The sequence below is a fragment of the Cynocephalus volans genome, chromosome 5, assembly GCF_027409185.1.
Source record: "Cynocephalus volans isolate mCynVol1 chromosome 5, mCynVol1.pri, whole genome shotgun sequence".
In the NCBI taxonomy this organism is placed as follows: domain Eukaryota; kingdom Metazoa; phylum Chordata; class Mammalia; order Dermoptera; family Cynocephalidae; genus Cynocephalus; species Cynocephalus volans.
The window spans coordinates 149,813,657-149,839,018 of NC_084464.1; the positions used below are offsets into that span (position 1 = coordinate 149,813,657).

A 25,362-nucleotide genomic window follows, 5' to 3' on the forward strand; every position below is an offset into this window, starting at 1 on the left:
TAGTCTGATAAACAATAAAAATAATCTCATTTGCACCTTTATATGATTTTGAAATATTTTATCTGCAAAACAGAAATGAGCAGCCCTTTGCTGTGCACATGATCCGGTCAGTAAAATGAGTAACAGTGAAATTTAAGTTGACCTCATTTGTTTCATTTTTGATGTTGCTCAAGATGCAAAATTTTGAAATTGTTAACAATTACAAATAAAGGACTTGTATATGCATTATAAAATTCTACTTATTATTTGTGTCTCATGTTTTGTATAGAAAATCTTAATATTTTTAGTCGTTTTCTTATGTGTACTGTTAATAATGGAATGGTGGTGTGCTGAGTCCTAAATTTCAAACAATGAAAACATCACTATGTTTGTAATGAGTTATACTGAGAATGTAATAATTGAATATAGTTGTATTTGACTTTCAGGTCATACTTTTTGACTAAATCAATGACTAATGCAATTTCAACCAGGAAGTAGCCAGAAAGCTCCTTATTTCCTTCATTTCCTCACATGTCAGTGACGGAAATGGACAATAAAACGTCTCGTAAGGTGATCCCACCCAGGCACCGCCACTTTCTCTCTTGGTAAACTTGAACTTGTCTGGCTCACACTCCCCTTGGGAAGAAGGGGATTACACTGGAGCGTAATGAAGTGATTGTGTTTGGGGAAGCTTTTCCAGTGGCTACATCATGACGAGGAGGAAGTACACATTCCTCGTGTCTCCTCTTCTTCCTGTGGGACTTTGCACACCTGGAGTCAAAGCCAGGAGAGGGGAATAGAAAGTCCTGGGAACATTTTGCAGAGAGTCACTGCTCTCTAGTTTTCATTGCTAGGAGCTGCAAGATCTGATTTGGCTGTACCCTCATGGGCATCTGAAAATTGATCTGTGCCGTCATCTGAGTGAGTGTGACCTCACTGCTATGTGGAGTTCTAAGTCTGGGAAACTGGCAACAGACACAGAAGCCAACTTCTTTTAGTACTTACTCCTCCTCTCTTTGCTGAAGAGACAAATGCAGCCTCCTTGACAGACCGGTTGCTAACAGCGGAGGTAGTCAGTAGGCTCTTCATTCACTCAGTCCTTATGTGTTGAGTCCATATGTGTTGAGGTTCACACACAGTCCTTCATCCTGGGGCTTTAGAAGTGATCCTTCCCAGTATGGTCCCTGCCTTCATGGCACTTACAGTCCAATAGTGGAGACACACAGGCAGATAATGACATTAATAATTAATTACAAGTCTGAGACATGCTACAATAGCAAACCACATGGTGTTATGAGTGGGTGTAACAGGGGCCTACCCCAGCCAATTCCTGCTCAACAGAGCACAGTGAAGGGTGTGGCCACCCTAGGGAGGCCACCCTACAGAGCACCGTGCACAAGACCCTGCATACTCTAGACACTCAGATAACTGTTGTGCATGCAAGCATGGCCTGTTGAGGATAGCCCGGGGGCCTGCAGGCTCTTCCTTGCTGAAATCTGGCTCCTTATGGAAATGGCCCTCCCAATGGCACGGAAGCTGACCACTGTCTTTGCTTTGGCTGGTTCAGGCGCAGTTTGACATCGCTGTGGCCAGTGAGATCATGGCAGTGCTGGCCCTGACTGACAGCCTCACAGACATGAAGGAGAGGCTGGGAAGAATGGTGGTGGCCAGTGACAAAGGCGGGCAGCCTGTGACCGCAGACGATTTGGTGAGTGTGTCCAACTCAGAAGTGCCAGCGTACTCGCTGTCCTTGTTCTTTTGTAATCAGAAGAGGGAAGATTTTCTTCCTTATATCAGTGTGTGTAATGGGGATTCAGAGAATTTCTGCACACGCATTTTCCCTCACAAGCCTGTTTGTCCTACAGCTTCTTAGCGTTCTCACGGGCGTTTATAATGTGCTTGTATGTGGCTGCAATCAAAACACATGACATTTATTTCATAACCTTTTTGCCGTTATTGCCAGTCCTGATCTCTGCTTCTGCCTGGGGTGAGGTAGGGTCTTCCTCCTGCAGTCAGTGGCTTTTTAAAAATGTGCCATCTATGCCTGCCTGACATTGAGGGCAAATCATCTTTTTCAAGGGATAGAAGTAAATGCCTTCATGAACAGGAAAATAAAATTGGCACATTTTTGGCACCAGCCTGCTCCCTCGGCACCCAGAGTATTTAATTTTGTGCCTTAGATTTGGGTTTCACATTATAAAAGCAAATCTCTGCCTCAGTCTTACTCTTCTGTCTCCCTCTGACTAGAGCACTGCTCTCTGTGCAGCTTTCATGGTATCACTGCATGCCACTTTTCTAGTGCTGCTTCTAATTTGAAACCCTAATCTGTCTTTTCTTCTTAATAACAATCTTTACTGTTGACTGAACCCCTGCTAGTATCATAGCTATTTCACTTGCTTTCATGTGTTTATAAGTGCATAGGCATGACATAGGTCTATTGGACAGCCATTACTCTAAATTTAAGCTTGTTTTTCTGCATACTGGGTCACATACTGTAATGGAACGTGAAGTGCACACTGACTATTAAGAAACAGCTGTTAATGGAGAAGGGCAGAGTAATATTTTATTAATTCCCAGAGTTCAGGATGTAATGTATATCCTTTGCCAAAGTGTCTTGATTACTTTTTGGCTCTTTTGAAGAAATGAATCTGACTCACTCATCTCATAGGTCTTGTCAGATAAATAGAAAGGTTTATATCAGCAGCACTGTGGAGTACTTCGTGTAAGGCTTAAAGAGAAAACCCAGGTTCACATTGCTGTAAAAGTGCTGCTTTTTTAAAATTACCAAAATCTCAGCATTTTAGTATCTAAACTAACAAATTACAGTTTCCATATAAATATATTTCTCTGTATCCTGTTAATCTTAGACAGAAATAAATGTGTCAGGAGCATTTTGAAACTTAATCCTCAAATATTTTTTCCTTAAATTTATTTTTATGTGTGTGATAAAATTCTCAGGTATGGAACAAACCCAAAGTTTAGTCCTTTTAGTTTTCTTTTGTGTTTTGTTGGGGATAGAAGTAGAGGGAGAAAGTAATACACTTTGGATTGAGGAAGATTCTCCGGAGTCTGCTAACTTACCTGGTAGAGCTGCAGCATGCCATGGTAAATGGTACTACTGTATTTTGTGATGTGGTATGCAGCAAGGGATAGTGCTTTTTTTTTTTTTTCCAGAGCTACATTCACAGACATTCGCTCATGTTATAGACTTTCTGTAACTGACTAATTTGTTGAAAACACCAAGACTTTGCCCAAGTTCTTCAGCAAAGTGAGAAGGGATGTAATAAAAAAGAAAGAAAGAAGAAAACAAAGTGAATAGTGACATCTCATTTTTAAAATATCAAACTTTAGCCTTGTGGCATTTTTTGGCACACTTTTTCCACTAATTCTCAAGCATCATCCCTGTTCTCTCTTCTGTGTTCTTTTTTCTATAGAAGGAACCCAACCTTTCTATAGAAGGAACTTTGTAGGGTGGGAGGGAGGCAGCCTTATTTTATGTAAAAATGACATCAGCTTCACTCTGCAAAGAGAAGTAGCATGAAGCCTTTCAAATGCAGCAGTCTGTTGAGTGAGGGGGCAAACCAGAAAGGTGCTTCTAGACATTTCCTTGTAGGCCTCTTCATTCCTGCTCTGTAAATAGCCTTGTTTCAGTTCTTCATCTTATTTCTTTGGGCAATCGTAAAGCCTCCGGTAATGAAAATAGAATGTGCATAAATTGCTAGAAAACACTTTTCTGTGGATTGAAAAATCTATTTTATGACAAGCCTCTTAAACACCATCAAGGAAGGTTTTGGAAGAAGAGCGAGGTCTGCCCCTCCCACACTACTCTTCCATTGTAGGGTGGCTTTGGTGGGGAGAGGGGGACAGAGGCTAGAGCAGCCTGGGGGGTGCCCACCTAGGCAGCAGGCTGGTGAGAAACAGCCAAGAGACTAACCATTACCCGATGATCTTTTCTTTTTCTGTCCTGTAGGGGGTGACAGGTGCCTTGACAGTTTTGATGAAAGATGCAATAAAACCAAATCTGATGCAGACCCTAGAAGTAAGTGATTTTCTTTTTATAGTAATTGTTTATAGACTTTGCATTAATTGGATTGCCTTTATGTCACACAAAACATGAGCATTTCCAGCCAATATGAGTCAGTCAAGGACCATCAGAATAACGTGGTCATCCGGGAAAAAGTTAAAAGTAAATTTATAGATTCTTTGATATGGTTCATGTCTTGGCCTAACTGACTGGAGGAGAAACTTAGAAAGTCAATATTTTTCTATTATTTCAATAGGTTGTACAGCTACATTTACATTATGTTTTCTATTTTGCCTTTTTTTTTACTTAATCTCTCATAATCTTTAGGTTTTAGATATTTTATGTTGTTTTTCCTAAGCAAAACCCAGTAAATGCCAACAAATGTTTTCCAGGAGAGTATACTGTACTGCAGTTTTATAAGAATATTGCTTTTGTCCCTGCCTTACCCTGCTCTTGTCTTTATTGAACTTAAATTTTTTTGTCAAGTTGCCTCTATTTTTAATCTAGTTTTCTGGTCACTAATCATACTCATTTGATTTAGTAATCGTCTGATTCCTTCCTCCTAGTTAATTAGACCCCAGGATTTGGGCCCAAACAAGGAGGCAGTATCTGGGTCAGGTTAAGCAAAGAGCAAGTGGAAGGGTAGGGGCAGGCAATTGGGGGGACAGTGTCGTCCTGGTAAATGTTTTAGCAGTCAGCTCCCTGGGGGAAAAATCCCTGGTTTGTAGCATTTGCCAATTTGTAATGTAATGTAAACATTCCCACCGTGGCCAATTTCTGTGTCCCTTCCAGATGTCACTAAATATGGAGTTGGGAAGAAATGTGCAGAGTGGTGCAAACTGGCTATTTGTGCTCAAGCTGTAGAGGGACAGAGAGCGGTGGAGGAGACCCAAGGGAACTGTGTTGTAGTACACAGCAGAAAGACAAGCAGAGTATCTGTCCATTTATTCATTCATTCAGTGGATAGAAAGCTTCATTTGAGTGGACGCTCTGCCATTTGTTAACTGTGCCCTTGGGCAAGTTCTCTAATCTCTCAGCCTCAATTTTCTCCCATGTAAAATGGTTATAGCAACCACAACTAACCTAACAGAGTTTAAAAGATTAAACACTTATTTAACACATAACATGGATCCATGTGGTATAGTAGGTGCTGATAGCAGGGAACGTTTCAAGCCCCTGCACTCTTGGGGCCTCCACATTAGTGGGGGAGGCAGACAGTAGACAAATAACTAAGCACATAGCATGTTGGTTGATGGCGAGGACAGAAGAACAGTCAGAGGGAATGAGGGAACAGAATGATGCAGGGGGGTGTCTGTGTGCCTGTCTGCAAAAGCAATGCCTGGACAGGGACAGGGATGTGGGTAAACCAAGGCAGTGAGCCGTGCGTGTGTCCTGAAGAAGAGCTTTGTGTGCAGAGGCCATGGGGCAGGAATGTTCTTCCAATGTGAAGGGCCTAGGAAGAGAGACCCAGACCCAGTTAAAAGCCAATATGTCAGGGCCGAGCCCGTGGCGCACTTGGTAGAGTGCTGCGCTGGGAGCGCGGCAACGCTCCCGCCGCGGGTTCGGATCCTATATAGGACTGACCAGTGCACTCACTGGCTGAGTGCCGGTCACGAAAAAACGACAAAAAAAAAAAAAAAAAAAAAAGCCAATATGTCAGAAATGGTGAGAGCAGACAGAGCTGGAAGGGGCCGAGTGAGGGTGCAGCCTGAGGGTCCCTGAGCAGGGGAGGCGGGAGGAATCAGGTGCCTGCAGCCTCGGGGAAGGGGCAGCTGCCTGCTGGTGCTGAGCCTCTTCCTCCTGCACACCTGTTCCCTCCTCTTTCTTGACAAACCTTCTAGAACCTCTGCTCCAATCCTCTGCTCCCTTCACCGTAATTGGGGTCTCCACCATAACTGACCTCTGCCTCTCCTGACTGCTCTTGTCAAGATCACCTGTCTCTGTGCCACCAAGTCTCCATTTCTCTGTCCGTGTCTTACTTGGCCCTCAGCAGGCTTCCACGCAGCTGACCGTGTCTTGGTTTGGAGGACTTGCTGCTTCTGGTTCTGGAACCCCCCCATCTCCTGGCCCTTCCTGCTGGCCCCTCCTCCTTTTCCTTTGCTTCAGCTTCTCCTCCGTTTCCTTCTAAGTGTCAGAGGACCTGACCCCTCATGTCTAGCTGTGCTGTCCCCCGTGTCAGCCAAGTGATGACTCCCAGACTCTTGTCTGAATCTCCTAAACCTGGCATTTCAGACTTGTCGGTGTAATTTCCAAGAGCCACTTGGGTGCTTAAAAGGCATTTCAAACTGAGGTAGAAAACAGGACCTTTGATTCCCAACCACCTCCCACTTCCTCCCAACTTGCTCCTATCCCCAAACCTAGCCAGTTGTTCGGGCCAAAACCCAGGGATCATCCTGGAGGCCTCTTCCCCCTTCCCACTCCCTGTCTCTATCTATCTCTCTGCTCTGTCCCCTTCTCGCACTCCTCCTGCACCCTGCAGCAGCCTCCCACTAGTCTCTCTGTTTCTACTCTTCTCTTCCAGAATCCTTTCTCTGCCCAACAGCCAGAGAGCTCAAAATCCTAATCAAGCCCTTGGTGCCCTCCTGCCTAGAGTTCTTCCGTGGTTTACCCACGTCCCCTCTCCGGTGTGGAAAGTCCACAGGGTCCAGCCCCCGCCCCTTCCCCCTTTCATCCCTCATCCTCGTCCCTCACTTCCTGCCCTGGCCCTTTGCACAGCAGACCCCACTGCCTGGGGCGCTCTTCCTGATCTTCATGTGTCTGACTCCTCTGCATCCCTCAGTCACACATCATGCAAATATCAGCCGCTCGGAGAGGCCACTCAGTCTGCTGCAGCCCAGTCACTCAGCAGTGCTGCAGTCTTGTCATCTCTGCACAGCATGGAAAGGTGTCTGAGAGTTTCCCACTTCCTAATTTGTTCTCTGTATTTCTCCTCCCACCGGGATGAGAGCAGCACCTTCTCCATCTTATTCACCACCACATCCCCAACTCCTAGAAGGTGCCTGACACCTGTTAGGGGCTCAGTGAACCCTCGTTGAATAATTAAGTGAATGCTTATTATTTTTACTCCGTTGCTTCTAAAAATGCATATTTGTTAAATAACTGAATGAAAGAAAAAAAACAAAGCAACGTGATATTGCTTCCTCATAACACTTCTCCCTCAAAAATGAATGCTTATTAGATATAATCGGTTTATTCTTTTCGATAATTATCTTTAAATATTAGAGATGACTTGCTCCTCTAAGGTATTTCCCACTCTGAAGGTTTGGTTTCCATTTAAATGGATGAAGTAGTAGGTTAGGTTGCCCCTGAGCTGTTTTTACTTTACTCATGTTTGTGTCTGTTTTTCATTTAAGGCTTTGGCTGTTTTGAGACTACTTTAACAGATAATGGGCCTTGTTTGATAAATAATACACAGCATTCGGTTAAGATATTTACCTACTGGATCCTACATAGTCACTCTGGATTAACATCGTTAATGGATGACACTAGAAATCTACATCAGCGGATAATCTAAAAAGCATTGATTAGTTTGCAGATTGTGCTTTAGTGTTCATATTTGAACGCACTCGATTGTTAGTCCCATGGGAGGTTATCAAGGGCCACGTCCCTGCAAGTCACCAGGAGACCAGCGGTTCTTGATCCTGGCTGCACTTTAGAAGCTCCAGGGAAGATTTAGGAATTCTGAATAATGCCAGGCTCAACCCCAGACCAAGTGAACCAGCATGTCTGGGGTTAAGGTCTGTGTACCCCAGGTGATTCTCATATGTAGCCAGGCTGAGAATCCCGTGGAAGACTTAATCAAGAATCCCGTGGAAGACTTAATCAAGAATTCCCGTGGAAGGGAATGAAGAGGTCTTAACATTTTCATTTTCCTATGGGCTAGCCATATGCTGTGTTGGTGGAAACACCATGTGCTGAGTGTGCTGTCTAATATGGTGGCCACTGGCCACATGTGGTTATTTTAATCTAAATTAATTGAATTTAAATAAAATTAAAACTTCAGTTCTTCAGTCATTTTAGCCATATTTTAATTTACGCATTTATTTTTAAAAATTTTACTAGCCATATTTTAAGTGCTCGGTAACCACGTGTGGCTGGTGACTATGGTATTGGACAGCACAGAGAATATTTCTAGTGTCACAGAAAATTCTTTTGGACAGTGCTCTTCTGGGGCTGCAGTAAACAAGTGAGTAATTGAAGCATTAATCTTGTGAAATGTTTGAAAAGTCCATTATGGAGAATATTCATAGATTTACCATGAGAAGGTAGTTCTTGCTTTACATTCCTATGTGTTCTGCATATAAAATAAAATATTGTACTCAAGATAAATATTTTTATGCCTTTGAGTTAGTCATAGAATTTCTTAGACAACGTGTTTAACTCAGTGTACCGTATCTTATAGCTACATCCATCACTGAGAGTGCGAGTGTGTGTGTCCCTGTGTTTGAATATCTCAACAGTGATGTTCTAACAATTTTTTCCTCTCTCACTCCGTACTGGGAGTTTTAAAACCAGAACTCTAATTCTGATTTAGGTCTTAATCTGCTGTGTGTCCTTGAAGAATTCCCTTAGCCTCTTGGGGCCTCAGGTTTCTCATGCGCAGAAGTTGGCCTCTTCTTGCTCTCACGTTATCTGATTCTGTGATTTCTACTAAAACTACACTTATACAAAATTATAAAATGTTTTTGCAAAGTAGAGAGTAGAATGGTGGCTACCAGAGGCCGTGGGTAGGCGGTGGGGACCAGGATGGGGAGTTGACCAAAGGGTACAGAGTTCCAGTTAGACAGGAGGAATAAATTTTCAAGATGTGACCATACTTAATAATGTGTTGTATATTTCAAAATTGCTAAAATAATAGATTTTAAATGTTCTCACTACAAAAAAAAAATGATAAATCTGTGAGGTGATGGATATGTTAGTTAGCTTGATATAATCATTCCATAACATATACATATATCAAACCATCACATTGTACCACATTTATATGTAAATACAATTATTATTTGCCAATTAAAAGCAAAAATCTTAAATTTAAAAAATGCTTTTGCTCATAAATATATAGCCTAAAAAATAAGAAAGCTTCTACAAAGTCTCACAGTCTTTTTTAACTAATATGTTGCTGTGGATTTGGTAGCAACTTGGAGCAATTATCCCAGGAATAGTGACGTGTTTGTACTGATTCAGCCTCACCCTGTCACCTGTCCCCTCTGGAGAACAGGCTTGGTGCTTCTCAGAGAGATGAGGCCATGAGGGTTGCAGTCTCTGGAGAGGTAAAGCCAGCTCCGCATCCCAGGGTGGAGCCTGTGACCTTGTCCCCGTTAAACTTCTACCAATGCCTCTAGTATACCACAGGCAGCAGCATTCTAGGACTGGGAAGATCAGGAGGTGATGGAGACTTTTAAGGTTTTAAAAAATGTTTTCTTCAGAGCACTTAAAAGGTTTATCTAAATAGAAGTGAGAGATGGACATTAAACAACATCTATACATATCCATAACATGCATATCTTGGTTTTACTGCCCTAGCTTCATTGCCACATACATATGTATGACCTTGTCAGAGCCCTTATATTATTCTTTCTCCTGAGGAATTTGGGAGGAAAAGTAAATAGAGGACCCACATAGTGGCTTTGATAAAGTCTACCTTTTTCATCCTCAGACATGATTTTTCTTTCACTTTCTTTCTTCCTGCTTTTGTTCAACTTTCTCATCTTTGAATCATGTTCGGCCGACAGCCCGTCATGGTTCACAGGAATTTTCCACGGCTCCCAGCCCTCCGCCCCCCGCATGGCTCCTGCCTTCCCTGTGTCAGTGAGATAGCAGTCTGTATTTGCACAGGTGGGGCCAAGGCTTCATGTGCACGGACCCTGATGGCCCTGGCTGGACTCTAAATAAGACCTGGACATTTTAATGCATGTGGATAAAGTGTTTTTAGATAGGGCGAAGGTTTGTTGTCATCAATAAAAGGAAAAAGTGTAGAAATGGCATTAAAAATGAAGATATAGACAGATTTTGTTTAAAGAACTAAAATCTAAAGTTGTAATGTTTTTCATGATTCTCTTCTATTGGTTTCTTTTTTCCTTTTTATTAATAAGAATTACTCTAACATTTTACTATGAGTAAAATTTTTCTTTGCTTTTGTTATCTTAAGAGTTACCAGTTTTCTCTGCCAAGGTCAAGGGTTCAGATACCCATACTGGCCAGCTGCCAAAAAAAAGTATTACCAGATTTCTAACATGTAAGACAGTTAAACAAGGAGAAAGACTTAAACAGAACTTTTAAAAATCAGAATAACAACTTTATAATTAGAATAAAAACAGCCTATCATAAACTTAATTATTATGTAATTGGCCTGCCATGACTCCCAAAATTCATTAATTGTGCTGATTTTTATGCTTACTTTAGATTTTTCTTGAATTGACTAATTTCTTTGGGGGACGTGGGGTGCTGCTGGCCAGTATAGGGATCCAAACCCTTGACTTTGATATTTCTTAATTTAAAAAAATTAAATAAGCCTCTTAGACCATCAGGGTCTAATTTTATTCTTTTTAAAAATATAATGCAGAGCAATATGAAATAAGGTAAATAGCTTATTTCATGGTCACTGAGGCAAGTAACACAGAAGCTTATCAAAAACTACACCAGGAAATGGGTATATTCTTATAGCTTTTTCTCCCCGGTTCAGCATTCAGTGTAGAATAACACTATTCTGGAATATGTAGGGAATTTGGTCCTTTGACTGAGTTGGAGTGTTTTGACTCTCTTTGAGAGATTTTGTACATTAAATATACAGTATAAATAAAAGCAGAATGACTTGACTGAGACTAAAATACCAAACAGCCTATTCGACTTTGCCCAAAATTGATCTTGGTTCCCATGCTTCCCTTTGTCTTCAGGGGTTTTAATTTGTCCTCCTCCTTCTGTAGGGAACACCTGTATTTGTGCACGCTGGCCCCTTTGCTAACATCGCTCACGGCAACTCTTCAGTGTTGGCTGACAAAATTGCCCTGAAACTTGTTGGTGAGGAAGGATTTGTAGGTAAGTCATTTCTTTTAAATTTAGTTGTTGTAGAATATTGGAGAAAACTAAAAGATAAAGAATGGGATAGATTGATGTCCATACTGATGTGAAATATATTCTTTTAGACCCACGTTTTGTAGGTGGTCTCAGTATTAGAAAAGCCCTAAGGTCTGGTATGTACAAGTGCAGTTACGTTGTGTTTGAACTATAGATTTCTATGTGAAGTACATATATGGGTTTGAATGTAAGCTCTGCATTTGTCACATGAGTGACCTTGGGCATATTTTAATTACCATTGAACCTCAGTTTTCTCATCTGTGAAATGGTGATAACAAGATTGCATCAAGCTTTATGGTATATTATGAAAACTAAATGAGATTAGTCATCCAGCAAATATTTATTGAGAGCCTACCCTATACAAGGTGTGTTACTCAGAGCTGAGGATACCAAGTTGAACAAAACAGACCTATCCCTTGCTCTCAGGGAGCACACCATCTAATGGTACCTATAATTTAATAGGAGAAAGTGCTCATTTAATGTTAGCCATTATTATTAATAATTGTAGTACTAGTAACTTGAAATCAGTTTTCCCTTCCTGGAATCCTAGTGTGTTTTTGTGACCTAATGGAGGGGAGATTCCCAGCCAGTAGACTTGGAAATTTAATTGGTAGGATCTCACACTTTTTGTTGCTGTCAAGTTCTTGGTGGTACCTGCTTCTCTTTGGCTTTTGTTACATATTTCAGCCAGAAAGAAGGGGCAGCTGCTGTGGAGTTTGCTTAATTAGTGCCAGCTCAGTGTTACTTGTGATATTAAGTGCCCAATGTCACCTTTGATATTAAGGCTGTGAGAAAGCAAAAGACAAAAAACCAACAAGACCTCCTGGAAGAGCACCTCAATTTGGTATATGAGGGATTACAATGGCAGATTTTTCACATCAATGGGTAATTCCCATTAACCACATGTGTGTCTATAATCAAGCATAGCAATCACTTCTTTCAGACTTATCACCCTTGAATCAAACTCAGCAGTGAGTTATTTTACTACAAAAGATTCTGCCGGACAGAATCTTAGCTCTGCACTTGTTTGCTCAGACATCACAAAGGTCATTCAGGTTTATCTAGACTGTTTTAAGAGTTCCTTATAGACACGAAGTCAGGATCAAATGAAGAGTTATGTAGTTCCATCTCTCAAAGGTCTGTGTTCCACAGCAATCAGGTATTTTGCATCTTCAGTACCAAATCCACTATGAGATTGGCTAGACATGCTGTCTAAATGGATCTGCTCAATTGATTATGGTGTAATTGTACAGCTAATGGGCAAGGAGGCGGGGGAAAGGCAGACATGGAAAAGTTGGGTGCTTAAGTGAAGTGATGGTCCTAATGCATCACCTCTGCAAATAAAAGGGCTTCCAGAAAAAAGCACTCTGCTTTCTGCTGACAGAGCTCTCTGCCACTGTACCAATCCTTACTTTGTCAGGCATGTATTTATAGAGTATGTATTACCAGGCAAAATATCCTTAAAGATATATGTTGATGATGTATGCAAAACATACTAACTCTCTATGTGACCTTAGTCAGACCATTAGCCTCTGTGGGTGTGTCGCTTGTGGACATTCTCATCTGAAAGGACCAGATGATGAGTTGGATACGGATGGTAGCCATGGACCTGGAGTCAGAAGCTGTAGGACTAGAGCCATAACTGGCAGTGTTAGGCAAGTTACTTAACTTCTCTAGGGTTCAATTTCCTCTTTTGATTAAGGGAGAGCCCCTATGTTATAGTATTTTAATGAGGAGTATCAAATGAGAAAATGCTTTGTAAAACACAGAGAACTATGCAAATGTCAGCAATTATGCTACTTATTTCTACGATCCTTTCTCATCTGAGAGGCTGTCAGTGGGGAGATTTCAGTGACAACGAAATCCGTCCATTGCCAGGTGGTTTAGAAGGCACAGCACAGAGGAAGAGTGTCTCTCATTCCTTTCAAGTTGTGTAACTGAGGCAGGTTCGCCCTTCTGTGCCTCAGTTCCCTTGTGTGTAAAATAAGGCTTTTAACAGGACTTACCTCATAGATTTGAAATGAGGACTAAATGAGATCACGCATATCAAGTCCTGGCATGGCACCTGACACCTGGTAAGACTCGGTCATTCTTAGCCACCCGTCACGATGACACGGATCACTGTTAATGATAGATGACCAATGAAGATTAAATTTCCTTTTTTTATTTAGTTTATTTTTTGGATAACAATTTTATTTCTAATTGTTGTAAAATACACATAACATAAAATTCACTATCTTAACCATTTTTATGTTTAGTAGTGAAATACATTCTCATTGCTGTCCAACCAATCCCCGGAAGGAACTCTTTCATCTTGAAAAAGCTGAAACTCTGTGCCCATAAACGCTAACTCTCTATTCAACCTCCCTGGCAGCCGCCATTCTGCTTTCTGTCTCTGTGAATTTGACTTTTTCTTTTTAAGTGGAATCATGCAGTATTTGTCCTTCTGTGACTAGCTTATTTCTTTAGCATAATGTCCTCAAGGATCATCCACATTGTAACATGTGTCAACATTTTCTAACCTTTTTTGTGGTGAGGAGGGGCAGCTGGCCAGTATGGGGATCTGCCCTTGACCTTGATGTTATCAGCAAAACTTTTTTTCCTTTTTAAGCCTGGATAATACTCCATTCTATGTATGTACAAGTACAGTGCTTTGATGGACATTTGAGTTGCTTCTATCTTTTGGCTATTGTGAATAATGTTGCTGTAAGCACAAGTGTGCAAATATCTCTTTATGTTACTGTTAATGTATAAAGCAATGACTTATGCGTGTAAACATGTATAGACCACGGTTCTCTAGCCCTGTACATTAAGCTGTCCCGAAAGCGGTGAATCCATGTTGCCTCTGTGGGAACGTTGGCAGTGAAGCCAGCGTATTGAGCAGCAGGGACAGAGCGTGGTTCCCCGTTTTCTGGTCAAGCCTGCCGTATGGGGCTGGTTCATTCCCTGCTGTTGAATGAAATTCATGCTAGCTCCCTCTCACTCTCAGTTAATATCTGGTCCCTCTAAAATACATATTTTTTAATTCCTCTGATCACTTCCAGTCACAGGAATAGCTTCATTTGAGTAAACAGTATGTATCCAGTCTTATATAAAAATCAAAAACTCCAAATCTCATTCATATTTAAGCCCCTCCTTCCCCCACCTCTTGGGACTCCTCTGGCCAACATTGGGAAGGAGAAGGTGGCTTCTTCTGTATTGCTCTTGTCTTACACATAGGATCCCTCTGCCCCTCCAGAGTTGAAGATCGTACCCATCCAGCCTCTTCCTGCTGAAGTCCCCACACTCTTGGCAGAAGCCATCTAAGCAGTATCCCCTTTAGATGATCGTACCACTGGTTCCACACCTGGTCTTTAGGTACCACAGACCTTTGACCTCTGGCGGGGATACATATTGAGCCTTTCAAATGGTCTTCGGACCCCTTGTTCACTAGCTCAAGAAAAGGGGGAAGCAACTTGCATTCTTCTCCCTGGGTGGTGGGAGGGGAGTTGGATTTGGCACATTGATAACTGTCCTTGAAGGAGTCATTTCCTGGCTTCTAACCTTGTCAACCCATTTGAAATCTCCATGTGACTGTTGGGCTAAGGGATGCAATATCTGTTTTCAGATAACTTCTTTGCAAATCCTGCTAGGTCAGCTAGCAACATCCTTTGGCATGTGAGCAATTGATAATATTTTGGAAGTGAGACCAAAAGAGCACCATTTTAACACCCATCGGCAGAAGCTAAATGCAATAGGCATAGGTTTATCTGAAGTCTGAGGAGGAACTTAGATTCTTAAAAAAACTGTCATTTTATAGGAGACTATCTTTATGACCTCAAGATAGGGAAGGATCCATTAAGATATAAAAAGCTCAAAGTAAAGAGGAAAAGATTGATAATTTGGGTTATATTAAAACATAACTTGGGTATGATAAAAGATACAAGGTTAAAAGAAAAATCACAGATCAGGAGAAAACATGTGCGAATATATTAGGCAAATGGTTAGCATTCAGAATACAAGTATATAAAACACCGTGGACTATAGATTGATAAGAAAAAGGCAAATAATCCAATACAGAGACAGGCAGAGGATCTCAAAAGGCAATTCACAGAAAAAGAGCAGCCTGGCAGAATTTCTGGGTTAAACTGAAAATGAGCAAATAATCTAACAGTCTCTCTTCTGTATATACCCTAGAAAAGAAGTAATTGAAAATATAAGTCCTTTGAAATAGTTTACTTCAGTTCACATTTATTGAGCATCCGCTATATGTCAAATACTACATATGCTAGGAGCTGGGAATCAAAGACGAATAAAAAAGTTTCTTACCCTCCAGTAATGTATAATATGGTGTGAGAGACAAAAAACTCATTGGTGAGTACAGTGCATTTATGAGATTAAATATTATATTGAATAACTAAGAACCTTAAGAGATAATAGGCATCTCTTAGAATTTTGTCTATATTACTGCTTTTGCTGAGGTCCATTTAGTCTATTTTTTTGTTCTAACAAAAAGCACACACAGGGAAGGAATTATTTTGTCTACTCTGAATAATTAGTCCAAGATAATGGAATCGATAGTCCATTTAGACTTAAAACAGACTGACATTTATTTAATTAATTGCTTGAATTTGTCAGACTAGAGCAAAACACTTCATGAGAATTTTTGGAAAAGTGCTGTGGTCACTGTGATGGCGACTGCCGTTAGTAGGCAGTCCTCATGGGAGCCCGCTTAACTTCCATTTACTGCTGTCAAGGCAGACATTTCTTTGGCATCAAACCCTAATCGTGTGTAATTAAAAAATTTTTAAAAAAGTAGAAACGAAGGAAGGAAAAAAACATTGAGTTCCCGGGATTTTTATTATTATTATCTCATATTTAAACTATTTGTAAGAATTTCAAGCTTACACATGAACCTTCGGTTTTTAAAATACGTTTTCTGCTTTCTTGATTTGTTTTGATCTGTTTTCAGATAAAGACCTTGCCTTTGCTGAGTAGTGCAGCATGAACTTGTACTTGTCCGTCCTTATAGCCAAGGGCTTTAATTGAGGGTCACCAGCCACCGGAGGATCTATGGATAAACTTAGAGAGCTTATAACCGCTCCCATAATTAACTACAGACTTATACATATGGGTATATATACATTTTTTTGAACTGGAGAAAGGCTCCACTATTCTCATTAGAGTCTCAGAAGAGACTACAACTCAAGAAAGATGAGAACTGTGAGTGTACAACTCATAGCCTAATGGATATTGTTTAACCCTATTCACCATACTGTACAGTGATCTATTCTTCAGTGGCTTCCAGTGTTCCATCCACATTTGGCATTTATCACCCTCATCCGAAAGTGGTTGTCGAAAAGCTAGCTAATTGATTGCAGCTTTTCTCCTTGCTCTCTCTGTAGAGAATTACACAGACCCGAGCTGTGCTCTCCAGGTGCTTCCTAGGAGTGTGAGCATAAACATGCATGCAGCAGAAGAGAAATACTAGACCAATACCCAATTAAAACATGCGCTAGTCTTTGCTTCAGACATTTCAGGATTAGGATTTAGAGAGGAGAATGAATAGCCATAGGAGTTCCAAGACAAACTGAGGAGGACTGGGAAACAAAGCCTTGTTCCTATTTTCATTTTAAATGCCCCCATTTTCTGAGCCATTCCTGAGCTCCAGACCTGTGCTAAATCCATCGTGTACGTTCTCACTAATCCTTAAAACAGTTCTGTGGGACCGGTTTTGTTAGCACTGTTTTATAGATTCTGCAGTGGGGGCTGGTCAGTTACCTCAATTGGTTAGAGTGTGGGGCTGATAACACCAAGGTCCAGGATTCAATCCCTGTACCAGTCAGCCACCAAAAAAAAAAAAAAAAAATTATCCTTGTCTTACAGCTTATGCAGCAGAAGCTTAGCAAGATTATGATACATCCCCGTAGTCACTCAGATGGTGACAGAGGATGTAACCTCAAGGCTCCCTCTTGCCAAAGACTGTGGGTGATCGGTTGGCCCCTCTGCCTTCCATGATTTTCTCACTTCTCTTTACCTGGTTCTCAACCACTCCCATTAAAAAACAAAATTAGTTTCAGATGACCTATGGCAGACGGTCACATTTGCAAAAAGTACCGATATAATTGTACTGTGCTAGTATATCATAATATGTGCCAACAGTGGTGGATTACTTTTGGTTCTTTTTTCTTTTTTTTTTTTCCTCTGTCCTACTTTAAAGTTTCTTTCTCCATAATAGTGGGACCTTACTGAGTCCCACTCTGTCTGCTGTCTTCTTGCTGCTCTTCTCACGCCATGTTCTTTTGGGACAGTTTCACATCTATCTTCTTGGGCTTCAGAGGACTCCACTGGTGGCTACACTCAGCTGTCGGTTCATTCTCTTGTTTCCATTTTTATTGCTATGAAATTTTAAATATTCCTCCGTTTTGGTGGAAGAAAACCAGACTAAACTAAATATTCACATAATTTCATCCACCCTGAAAGGGGAAAAAAAAAAACTGACATCAAGTGATCTTCCAGCTTCTAAATTTTAATTCTCCCAGACCTCACCCTGTTTACATTATTTAAATACACACTGATCTCAGACTGCTCTCTGCTTTTTTATGACACTTCCAATTTTTTCTTTAGTGTTCATATCCATAATTAAATCAAGAATGTGAAGTGCTGAATTATTGGAAACTCTGGCCAGAGGTCATGTGCTGACTCAGGGTACTGCTAATCTCAGGCAGTGTTTTTAACCCCTATCATCAGGAAAGCCGAACTCTAAGGAAAGGTAGTTTGTGGTTTCTCTGGAGCTCTGATTTCTCTTTTGGAATTTGATGTCTAATTTCATTCTGGCCTTTGTGTACCTCTCCTTTTTCCTTCCATGCTTTTGAATAAAATAGCCCTCTTCTCTTTCAACAGCTGCTGCCCTTTAAAAAAATAGAAAAGTGAAATATTGTGAGTATACGCTATTTGGAAAAGTATGCAAATTGATTATAACAAACACTCGACTTCCCACAACTCAGCTTCGTCAAAATCTTAACATATTGCTATGTGCTTTAGTTTTATTAAAACACATAAGGCATTGGAGACATAACGAATCCCTCCCTGATCCCGTTCTCTTTTTTGCTTCTCTAGAGAGATCCGCTCTCTGATTTGGGTGGTTATATCTGGTGTACTTTTATACTTTTACCACATATGTAGGTATTCACAGAAGATCAGCATCAGAGGTTCCCAAACCTTCTCTGTTCATGGCACCCCAGGCCAAGAGGAATACCTAACACTTCTATTGATTAAGTAGTTAGCTCCAAACAACTGAATGGGTGTTTATGTCCTACCAGCTTAGCAGCTGTCTGAAAAAATAATACCTAAAAAATAATATTATTTCGTTCTTAAATAGCCACCATACCTTATTAATGAGATGTGTGTCCTTGTTGGTCACTGAACAACTTCTCAAACTTTGGAACAAGTTGACACCTACAACTTCATTTCCTGTTCCACAATGATTTTCACAAAGTTCTTGCTTTTTACTGCAGCAACCGCCAAAAATTTAGCTTCAAAAATACATGATGTCATTGAAAGGAACGTAGGCTGCTAATGTTAAAACAGTGAGCTGTCTCCAGCTAGTGGTGCTCGCAGTGTCCAAAGGATGTTGAGTGTTGTCATGTCTCCGTCTAAAACTTAAAACGTGCCACAGTCTTCTGTTCGCTGCGATGCCTCTCAGCGCCTCAGCGCATAATTTGTGACACAGAAGTGTAGCTTTTTTTTTTTTTTACATGTTTTCAAATATTATATATTAATAAACGTACTGTCTGGTTTATTCTATAAGGAGTCAGCAAACCTTTTCTGTAAAAGGCAAGATAATAAATATCTTAGGTGTTCTGGGTCATAGAGTCTCTGTCACAAATATTCAATTTAGAAAGCACCCATAGATAAAACAAATTCATAAACTAGTCAAGGTTTATGAGTGACTGTGGCTGTGTTCCAATGGATTTTATTTATGGACCCTGACATTTGAGTTTCATATCATTTTCACATGTGGTGAAATATTATTCTTCTGATTATTTTCCAAACATTTTATAATGTTAAAAAAAAATTCACAGGCCATACAAGTCCAGAAGGCACACTGGACTTGTCCTGCAGGCCAGTTTGCCAGCCCCTGCTCTATATAACCCGATATGTTTGTTCACCATTACATGTGCATTCACCCATGTAGCCGTGATCAAAGAAGCCTCATTTTACCTCTAGCATAGTCTGTCTTTGTGTGAAGCACATGCATTTGTGCATTCTTCATTGAGGGACATTAGACTGCTTCCAGTGTTCTGCTGTTACAAATAATGCTGCAGGGAACATTCTTATCCTTGTCTCTGTGAATATATGCAAAAGATTTTCTAGAGTCTGTGCCTAGGAATGAGATTTTGGGGGTTAAGAGATAATACGCATCATCAACTTAATAGATAAAGCCAAATTGTTCTCCAAAGTTTTACCAATTTATATTACCACCAATTGTTTATGAGATTTCTGATTTCTCAACATTCTTCCCAACACTTACATTGTTGGGTTTTTTTAACTCTTGCCAATCTAATGAGAGTGAAATAGTATTTTATTATAAGTGTAAGGCTAAACATGTTTATGGACACTTCAGGGCATTTGTGAATTGCCTATCTTATACTGGGTTGTTTATCTTACCAATTTATAACAATCTTTTACATATTCTGAACATAAATTCTTTGTTACAAACATCTCCCATTTGTGGCTTATCCTTTAAATATGTTTATTGTACTTTTTCTTTGCAAATTCTGCTTTTGGATTCATAAAGATAATCTATGTTGTCTTATAAAATGTTGCCTCTTACATTTAGGCTTGTTGTTGTCTTAGAATTTATGTTTGTATATGATGTCCCGTTTCCTTAAATCATACAATTTGTGAAACTTTTCTTCCTTATTGATGCTTTCAGAGACAGTTGTCAGCCCCAGCCCTAAAAAAGGGTCCCAGAAGCCTCCATAGAACTAGATCAGCTGGAGTGCCGTTCCCCTCACCCTGAGTCCTGCAGTGTCCCAGGTTAGCACAGGGGGTGCTCGGCTGTGCTTCTAGAAGGGGTTACAAGCATCATCTCCCTCTGACTCTTCACCTGTTCAGTACACAATCTTTCCAGAAAAGTGAAGGTCACTGTTTTTACTGCCTTTTGTCGATCCTGGGAAACCGCTGGGGTCCAGCTCTGAACATTTGTCATAAAACATCCCTTAGAACTTTGAAAAAAGTTTAATTTTATGGTCAAATTCCACCTTGTCCATATACTTTTCTATTTTTACAAGATTCTTTGAATAAAATTCCTTTACCTAGACTACCTTCCATTTATCTATTTGATTACAGCAGAAGGGGAGAGAGCTCTCATTTGTTTTGCTAATATGTTCATTAAATATGAAATAAATCCAAAAGTGTTTATGACATGAGGAAGAAGATAATGCAAATTATAAGATTTATATGACCTGGCTTAGAGTGATGGTGGCAATTCTTTAGAACTGATTTTTGGAGGAAAAACATAAAACAAATGAGAATTAAGTAGTTTCCAAACCTTTTTTTCCTTTTGAATGAGAAACCTAATTTCTATTTGTTTTCCTCCGTGGTGCATGTAGGACTGTAAACTATTTGAGGCCATGGGCCTACCCTGATGCCATTTCTCTGCTTCGTCACTAGAAGTACCCACCTTCCTGAATGTCGTATATTGATGATGTTCAGGGATTTTATTGATGTCAACTTACCCATATTCTTTTGTATAAGTAAAATACTTTATAAAATTTTTAAAAACTTAGAAACAGAATTTCTTAACTTAAGGTTGCCATGGTACCAATACATTTTACAATGTGATCTTTCAAAGTTTCAATGGAATTAAGTTAGAGTAATATATTTGGGTTCATTTTGATACCAATATAATTTATTGGCCATTTTCTGCTATAATACAATAAGAATCAATATAATGGAGATGAATTTCTGCAGAGCAACTGAGCATATTAAGTTGTAGGCTCCAGGGTTTTGATTGCTCTCTGCCATGGGCTGGCTGTGACCTTCAGGGATTGCTTAACCTCCCCAAGCCTCAGTTTCTCCATTGCCTGTCTTATGGCTTGTTCTGGGTTTGAAGTGCAGTAGTGCTGAGAAAAGCATGGATCCTAGCACAAACTGAACAGTTGCTGGCGACCAGCTGCTATTTCTACTTTAAAATGCTAAGGATCTTTACTTGTAAGACAAACCTTCACAGATACAAATTCACTCTTTCAAGTGAGGAATATCTGTATGAGTACACTTCATTTTATTTTATTTTTTTAATGAAACTCAATGAGCAGTTAGAGTTCTGACCATGGAAAACACTACTGCTGGTGAGTCCTCATACAAAGGCGTCTAGGATTTTTATCTGTAGAGGTGATCTGAGAAATCTGAGAGGCTCTGATTATTTTGAAAAGCCGCCTTTGGGTTAGGAGACTCCTAGAAAACCTCACTTAAAATGCTTCATAGTTACCTGGGGGAAAGCAGGGAGCACTGGAACTTAACAGATCCACTGGTACATAATATTCTAGTCCATCTCCCTCTCTCACCTAAGCCTTGTGCTGCTCTGGACTGCAACGGAATGGAAGAAACTTAAACATGAAAATTATTGAGAAACAATGCAGCCAATCTTTGAGTGGCATAAACTTAAAATTAAAAACATATTGTCTTAAATTCAACTGGCAAATTTAACATCCAAATATACTCTTGACGCCAAAAGGGATGCTAACCGAAACTTCAGGGATTTAACTCCTTATTTGGGAAAGACCGTCACTGCCAAGGAGACAGAAGCCAGAGGGGAGATCTTTTTGAAAAATAGAGGAGCCAAGTCATTCAGTGCGTGTAACTTTTAGTCAACCTCGTGGAGTGCACAGGTGCGCATGCAGGCCTCGTCCGTTTATTGCACTTCTCTTTATTGTGTTTCACGAATATTTCGTTGTTTTATAGATTGAAGGTTTGTGGCAACCCTGCATCAAGCACATATATCAACATCATTTTTCCAACATGTGCTCTTTTTGTGTTGCAGTGTCACATTTTGGTTGTTCTTGCAATATTTCAAACCTTTCACTATTATATCTGTTATGGTGATCTGTGGTCTTTGTTACTATTATAATTGTGGGGCACCATAAGACGCTGAACTTTATCGTTTAATGTTGTGTGTGTGTTCTGACTGCTCTACTGACTGGCTATGCTCGGTCTCTCTCCCTTTCCTTGGGCCTTCCTGTTCTCTGAGACACAACAATATTGAAATCAGGCCAATTAATAACCCTACAGTGGTCTCTAGGTGTTGAAGTGAAAGGAAGAGTCGCACATTACCTTAAATCAAAAGCTAGAAATGACTGAGCTGAGGAAGGCATGTCAAAGCTTAGGCCGAAAGCAAGGCCTTTTGCACCAAAAAGTTAGCCAAGTTGTGAATACAAAGGAAAAGTTCTTGAAGGAAATTAAAGTGCTGCTCCAGTGAGCACACCAATGATAAGAAAGCAAAACAGCCTTACTGCTGATACAGAGAAAGTTTCAGGGGTCTGCACAGAAGATCAAACCAGCCACTACATTCCCTTAAACCAAAGCCTAATCCAGAACAAGGCCCTAACTCCCTTCAATTCTGTGAAGGCTGAGAGGTGAGGAAGCTACAGAGGAAAAGTGTGAAGCCAGCAGAGGCTGGTCCATGAGATTTAAGGAAAGACGCCGTCTCCATAACACAAAGTGCAGGTGAAGCAGCACGTGCTGATGGAGAAGCTGCAACAAGTGATCAGAAGATCCAGCTGAGATCATTGATGAGGGCGGCCACACTCAACACCAGATTTTTAATGTGGATGAAACAGCCTTATATTGAAAGAAGATGCCATCTAGGACTTTCACAACTAAGGAAGTCACTGCCTGGCTTCAAAACTGCAAAGAACAGGGTGACTGTCTTATTAGGGGCTAATGCAGCTGGTGACTTGAAGTTGAAGCCAATGTAATTAAATTTAAAAAGTTTAAAGTTTTGGAAGGAGTTTTGAATTTTAGGAATGTCTAACCTGACCTTGACTGTTTCTTCATGTGCTATAAAATCCAAATTTATTTTCAATGAGGTATTCAACCCATCCCTACTTACGATTTATATATATTCTACGTAATGTGCTCAGAATGTAGTTCTGCTTACCATCATAAAACGTGGAGGTAGAGTAAGACCCTTGTCAAAACATTGTCATGCAAAGGTTAGTGCTATGAAAGTTAACATGAAATGATTTTAAAATGTAATCCAGAAGTTAAACTTGAGTTTTCAAATTCACACAATGCATAGGCTCTTTGAGGATTTTTTTTTAAAAATTCATTGTGCAATGACCTTTAAAATTACATTGTGTGACTGCTGCTTTACCCTATTTTGGCCAAGAAATTCAGCCTGTGGATTCTGAAAAAGAGTCAAATGACCCTTTCCTAATAAATTAGCTGTAGTTCAGAAAATTGCAATTATATGAGGTTGTTTTTACATTTTTAACAATGTTTGGTATAATTACAATATTGTGCTGTTCTTATACAAAGAGAGCATAATAGAATTTTGAGCAAGGAATATTGGGAAACTAGCCATTGCTAAAGGAATGTGTGATTTAGTATATCTTTTTATGCCCCTCTTTACATCTTTTGGGGGAGGAGAGAAGGAGAAACATAGATTATTGGGGCTTTCTAAAAGTCTCAAGCCCCTTGCTAGCTGCAACCATAAATGTTGTTTTAACCATTAGTGCTTCAATACAAATACTGTAATATCAATTTTAAAACTACCGAAAGTTTAAAAGTACTATGTAAATTACAAAGTACTTGGGTATCCAATTCAAAATAAAGCAGAGTTTGGAATACTACTCTGCTATAAAAAAGACCAAAATACTAGCATTCGCAACAACATGGGTGGACTTAGAGAAAATTATATTAAGTGAAACAAGTCAGGAACTGAAAGAGAAATACCACGTGCTCTCACTTATTTGTAGGAGCTAAAAACAAATAAACAAACACACAAACAAATCAAGGGTGGCAGCGGAAGAAGACAGAATAACCACAAAAATTCCTTGAATTATCTAAGTCAAGTGAACAGATATGATGGGGGGGGGAGGGGAGGGAGTGGAGAGGAACAGGTAGAAGGTCATGAAAATCAACTACAATGTATATTGAGAAGTAAAATTTTTAAAAATAGGCAAAATGAAGCAAAGTAATGAAGTAACTTTAGGGATGAAAGAGGTATTTAAGTGGAATGATAAAGACTTCATGCAACAGAAGAATTTAAGTGAAAGTGAAAAACGGAAACTAACAATCAGCATCTCACTAATTAGTATAACCCTAAAGGCATATCTAATATATTAGAAACATAACAGGGACGCTTATAATCACCATTATTATTCTGAAAATCCTGGCCAGTGGAATAAAACAAGAACAGTAGAAAAGCATAAATATTGGAAAGGAAGTTATAGATTTTTCATTATTTATATATTGTATAATTGATTAACTAGAAAATTCAAGTGTCAACTGAAAATTTAAGTAATAAAAATTTTTGTTTGCTAGTTGGATGCACTGTAAATATGTAAAAGTCAGTAGTTTTCCTTTCTATCAGCAATAAACAGATACCATCGTGGAGAAAATAACCCTATTTATACGTGTCCCCCAAACTCTAAAATACCTAGGAATAAATTTAACAAGAAATGAGTATACAGAAATAAAACTATAAAATTTTTACTGAAAGACAAAGAGCAAGACCTGAATAAATGATGAGATATATAACATGTTCTTGAATGGGAATAATCAGTGTTACATAAGCATCATTCCCCCGTCAAATTTACATAAAAATTACTATGCCATGCCATACTATACTATACTGTACTTACTAAAGCTGTGGAGGAAGATGAGCTTGATAGTTAAATTAATAACAGCATTTGTCTAGATTTTGTAAGAATAAATTCATGAGGATGTACAAGAAAAAATTAAAAGAATTATGATGGATGACTTACCTAATTGTAGATAGCAAAATAGAGTAATACTACAGCAAAACAGGGTAATACTGCCACAATAATAAAGAGGGATAGACCAACAACAACTGATAGCAAAGGAACAGCCCAGAGTGGCTTTAAATAGACTTATTTCATAATATGTAGAAATTAATCATTTGATAAAGACAACTTTTTCAAGTGAGTGCCAAATGGGTGGATTACTGATTAAATGATGTTGGGACATTTGGCTAATAACTTTAAAAGATAAACTTAGAATTCTGTGTCACAATATATTCAAGATAAAGATAGATTAACTTTTTAACATGAAAGTTA

General features: G+C 39.6%; 1 protein-coding gene across 1 annotated transcript in view; it reads left to right on the forward strand.

The window, feature by feature from the left end:
• Positions 1-25,362, forward strand: part of MTHFD1L (methylenetetrahydrofolate dehydrogenase (NADP+ dependent) 1 like) — a 182,248-nt gene that overhangs the window by 68,434 nt on the left and 88,452 nt on the right. The window contains exons 19-21 of the mRNA XM_063098373.1: positions 1,547-1,687; positions 3,950-4,018; positions 10,927-11,038. Of these exons, the coding sequence (XP_062954443.1) occupies positions 1,547-1,687; positions 3,950-4,018; positions 10,927-11,038 (322 nt within the window). The remainder of the gene's footprint in view (positions 1-1,546; positions 1,688-3,949; positions 4,019-10,926; positions 11,039-25,362) is intronic.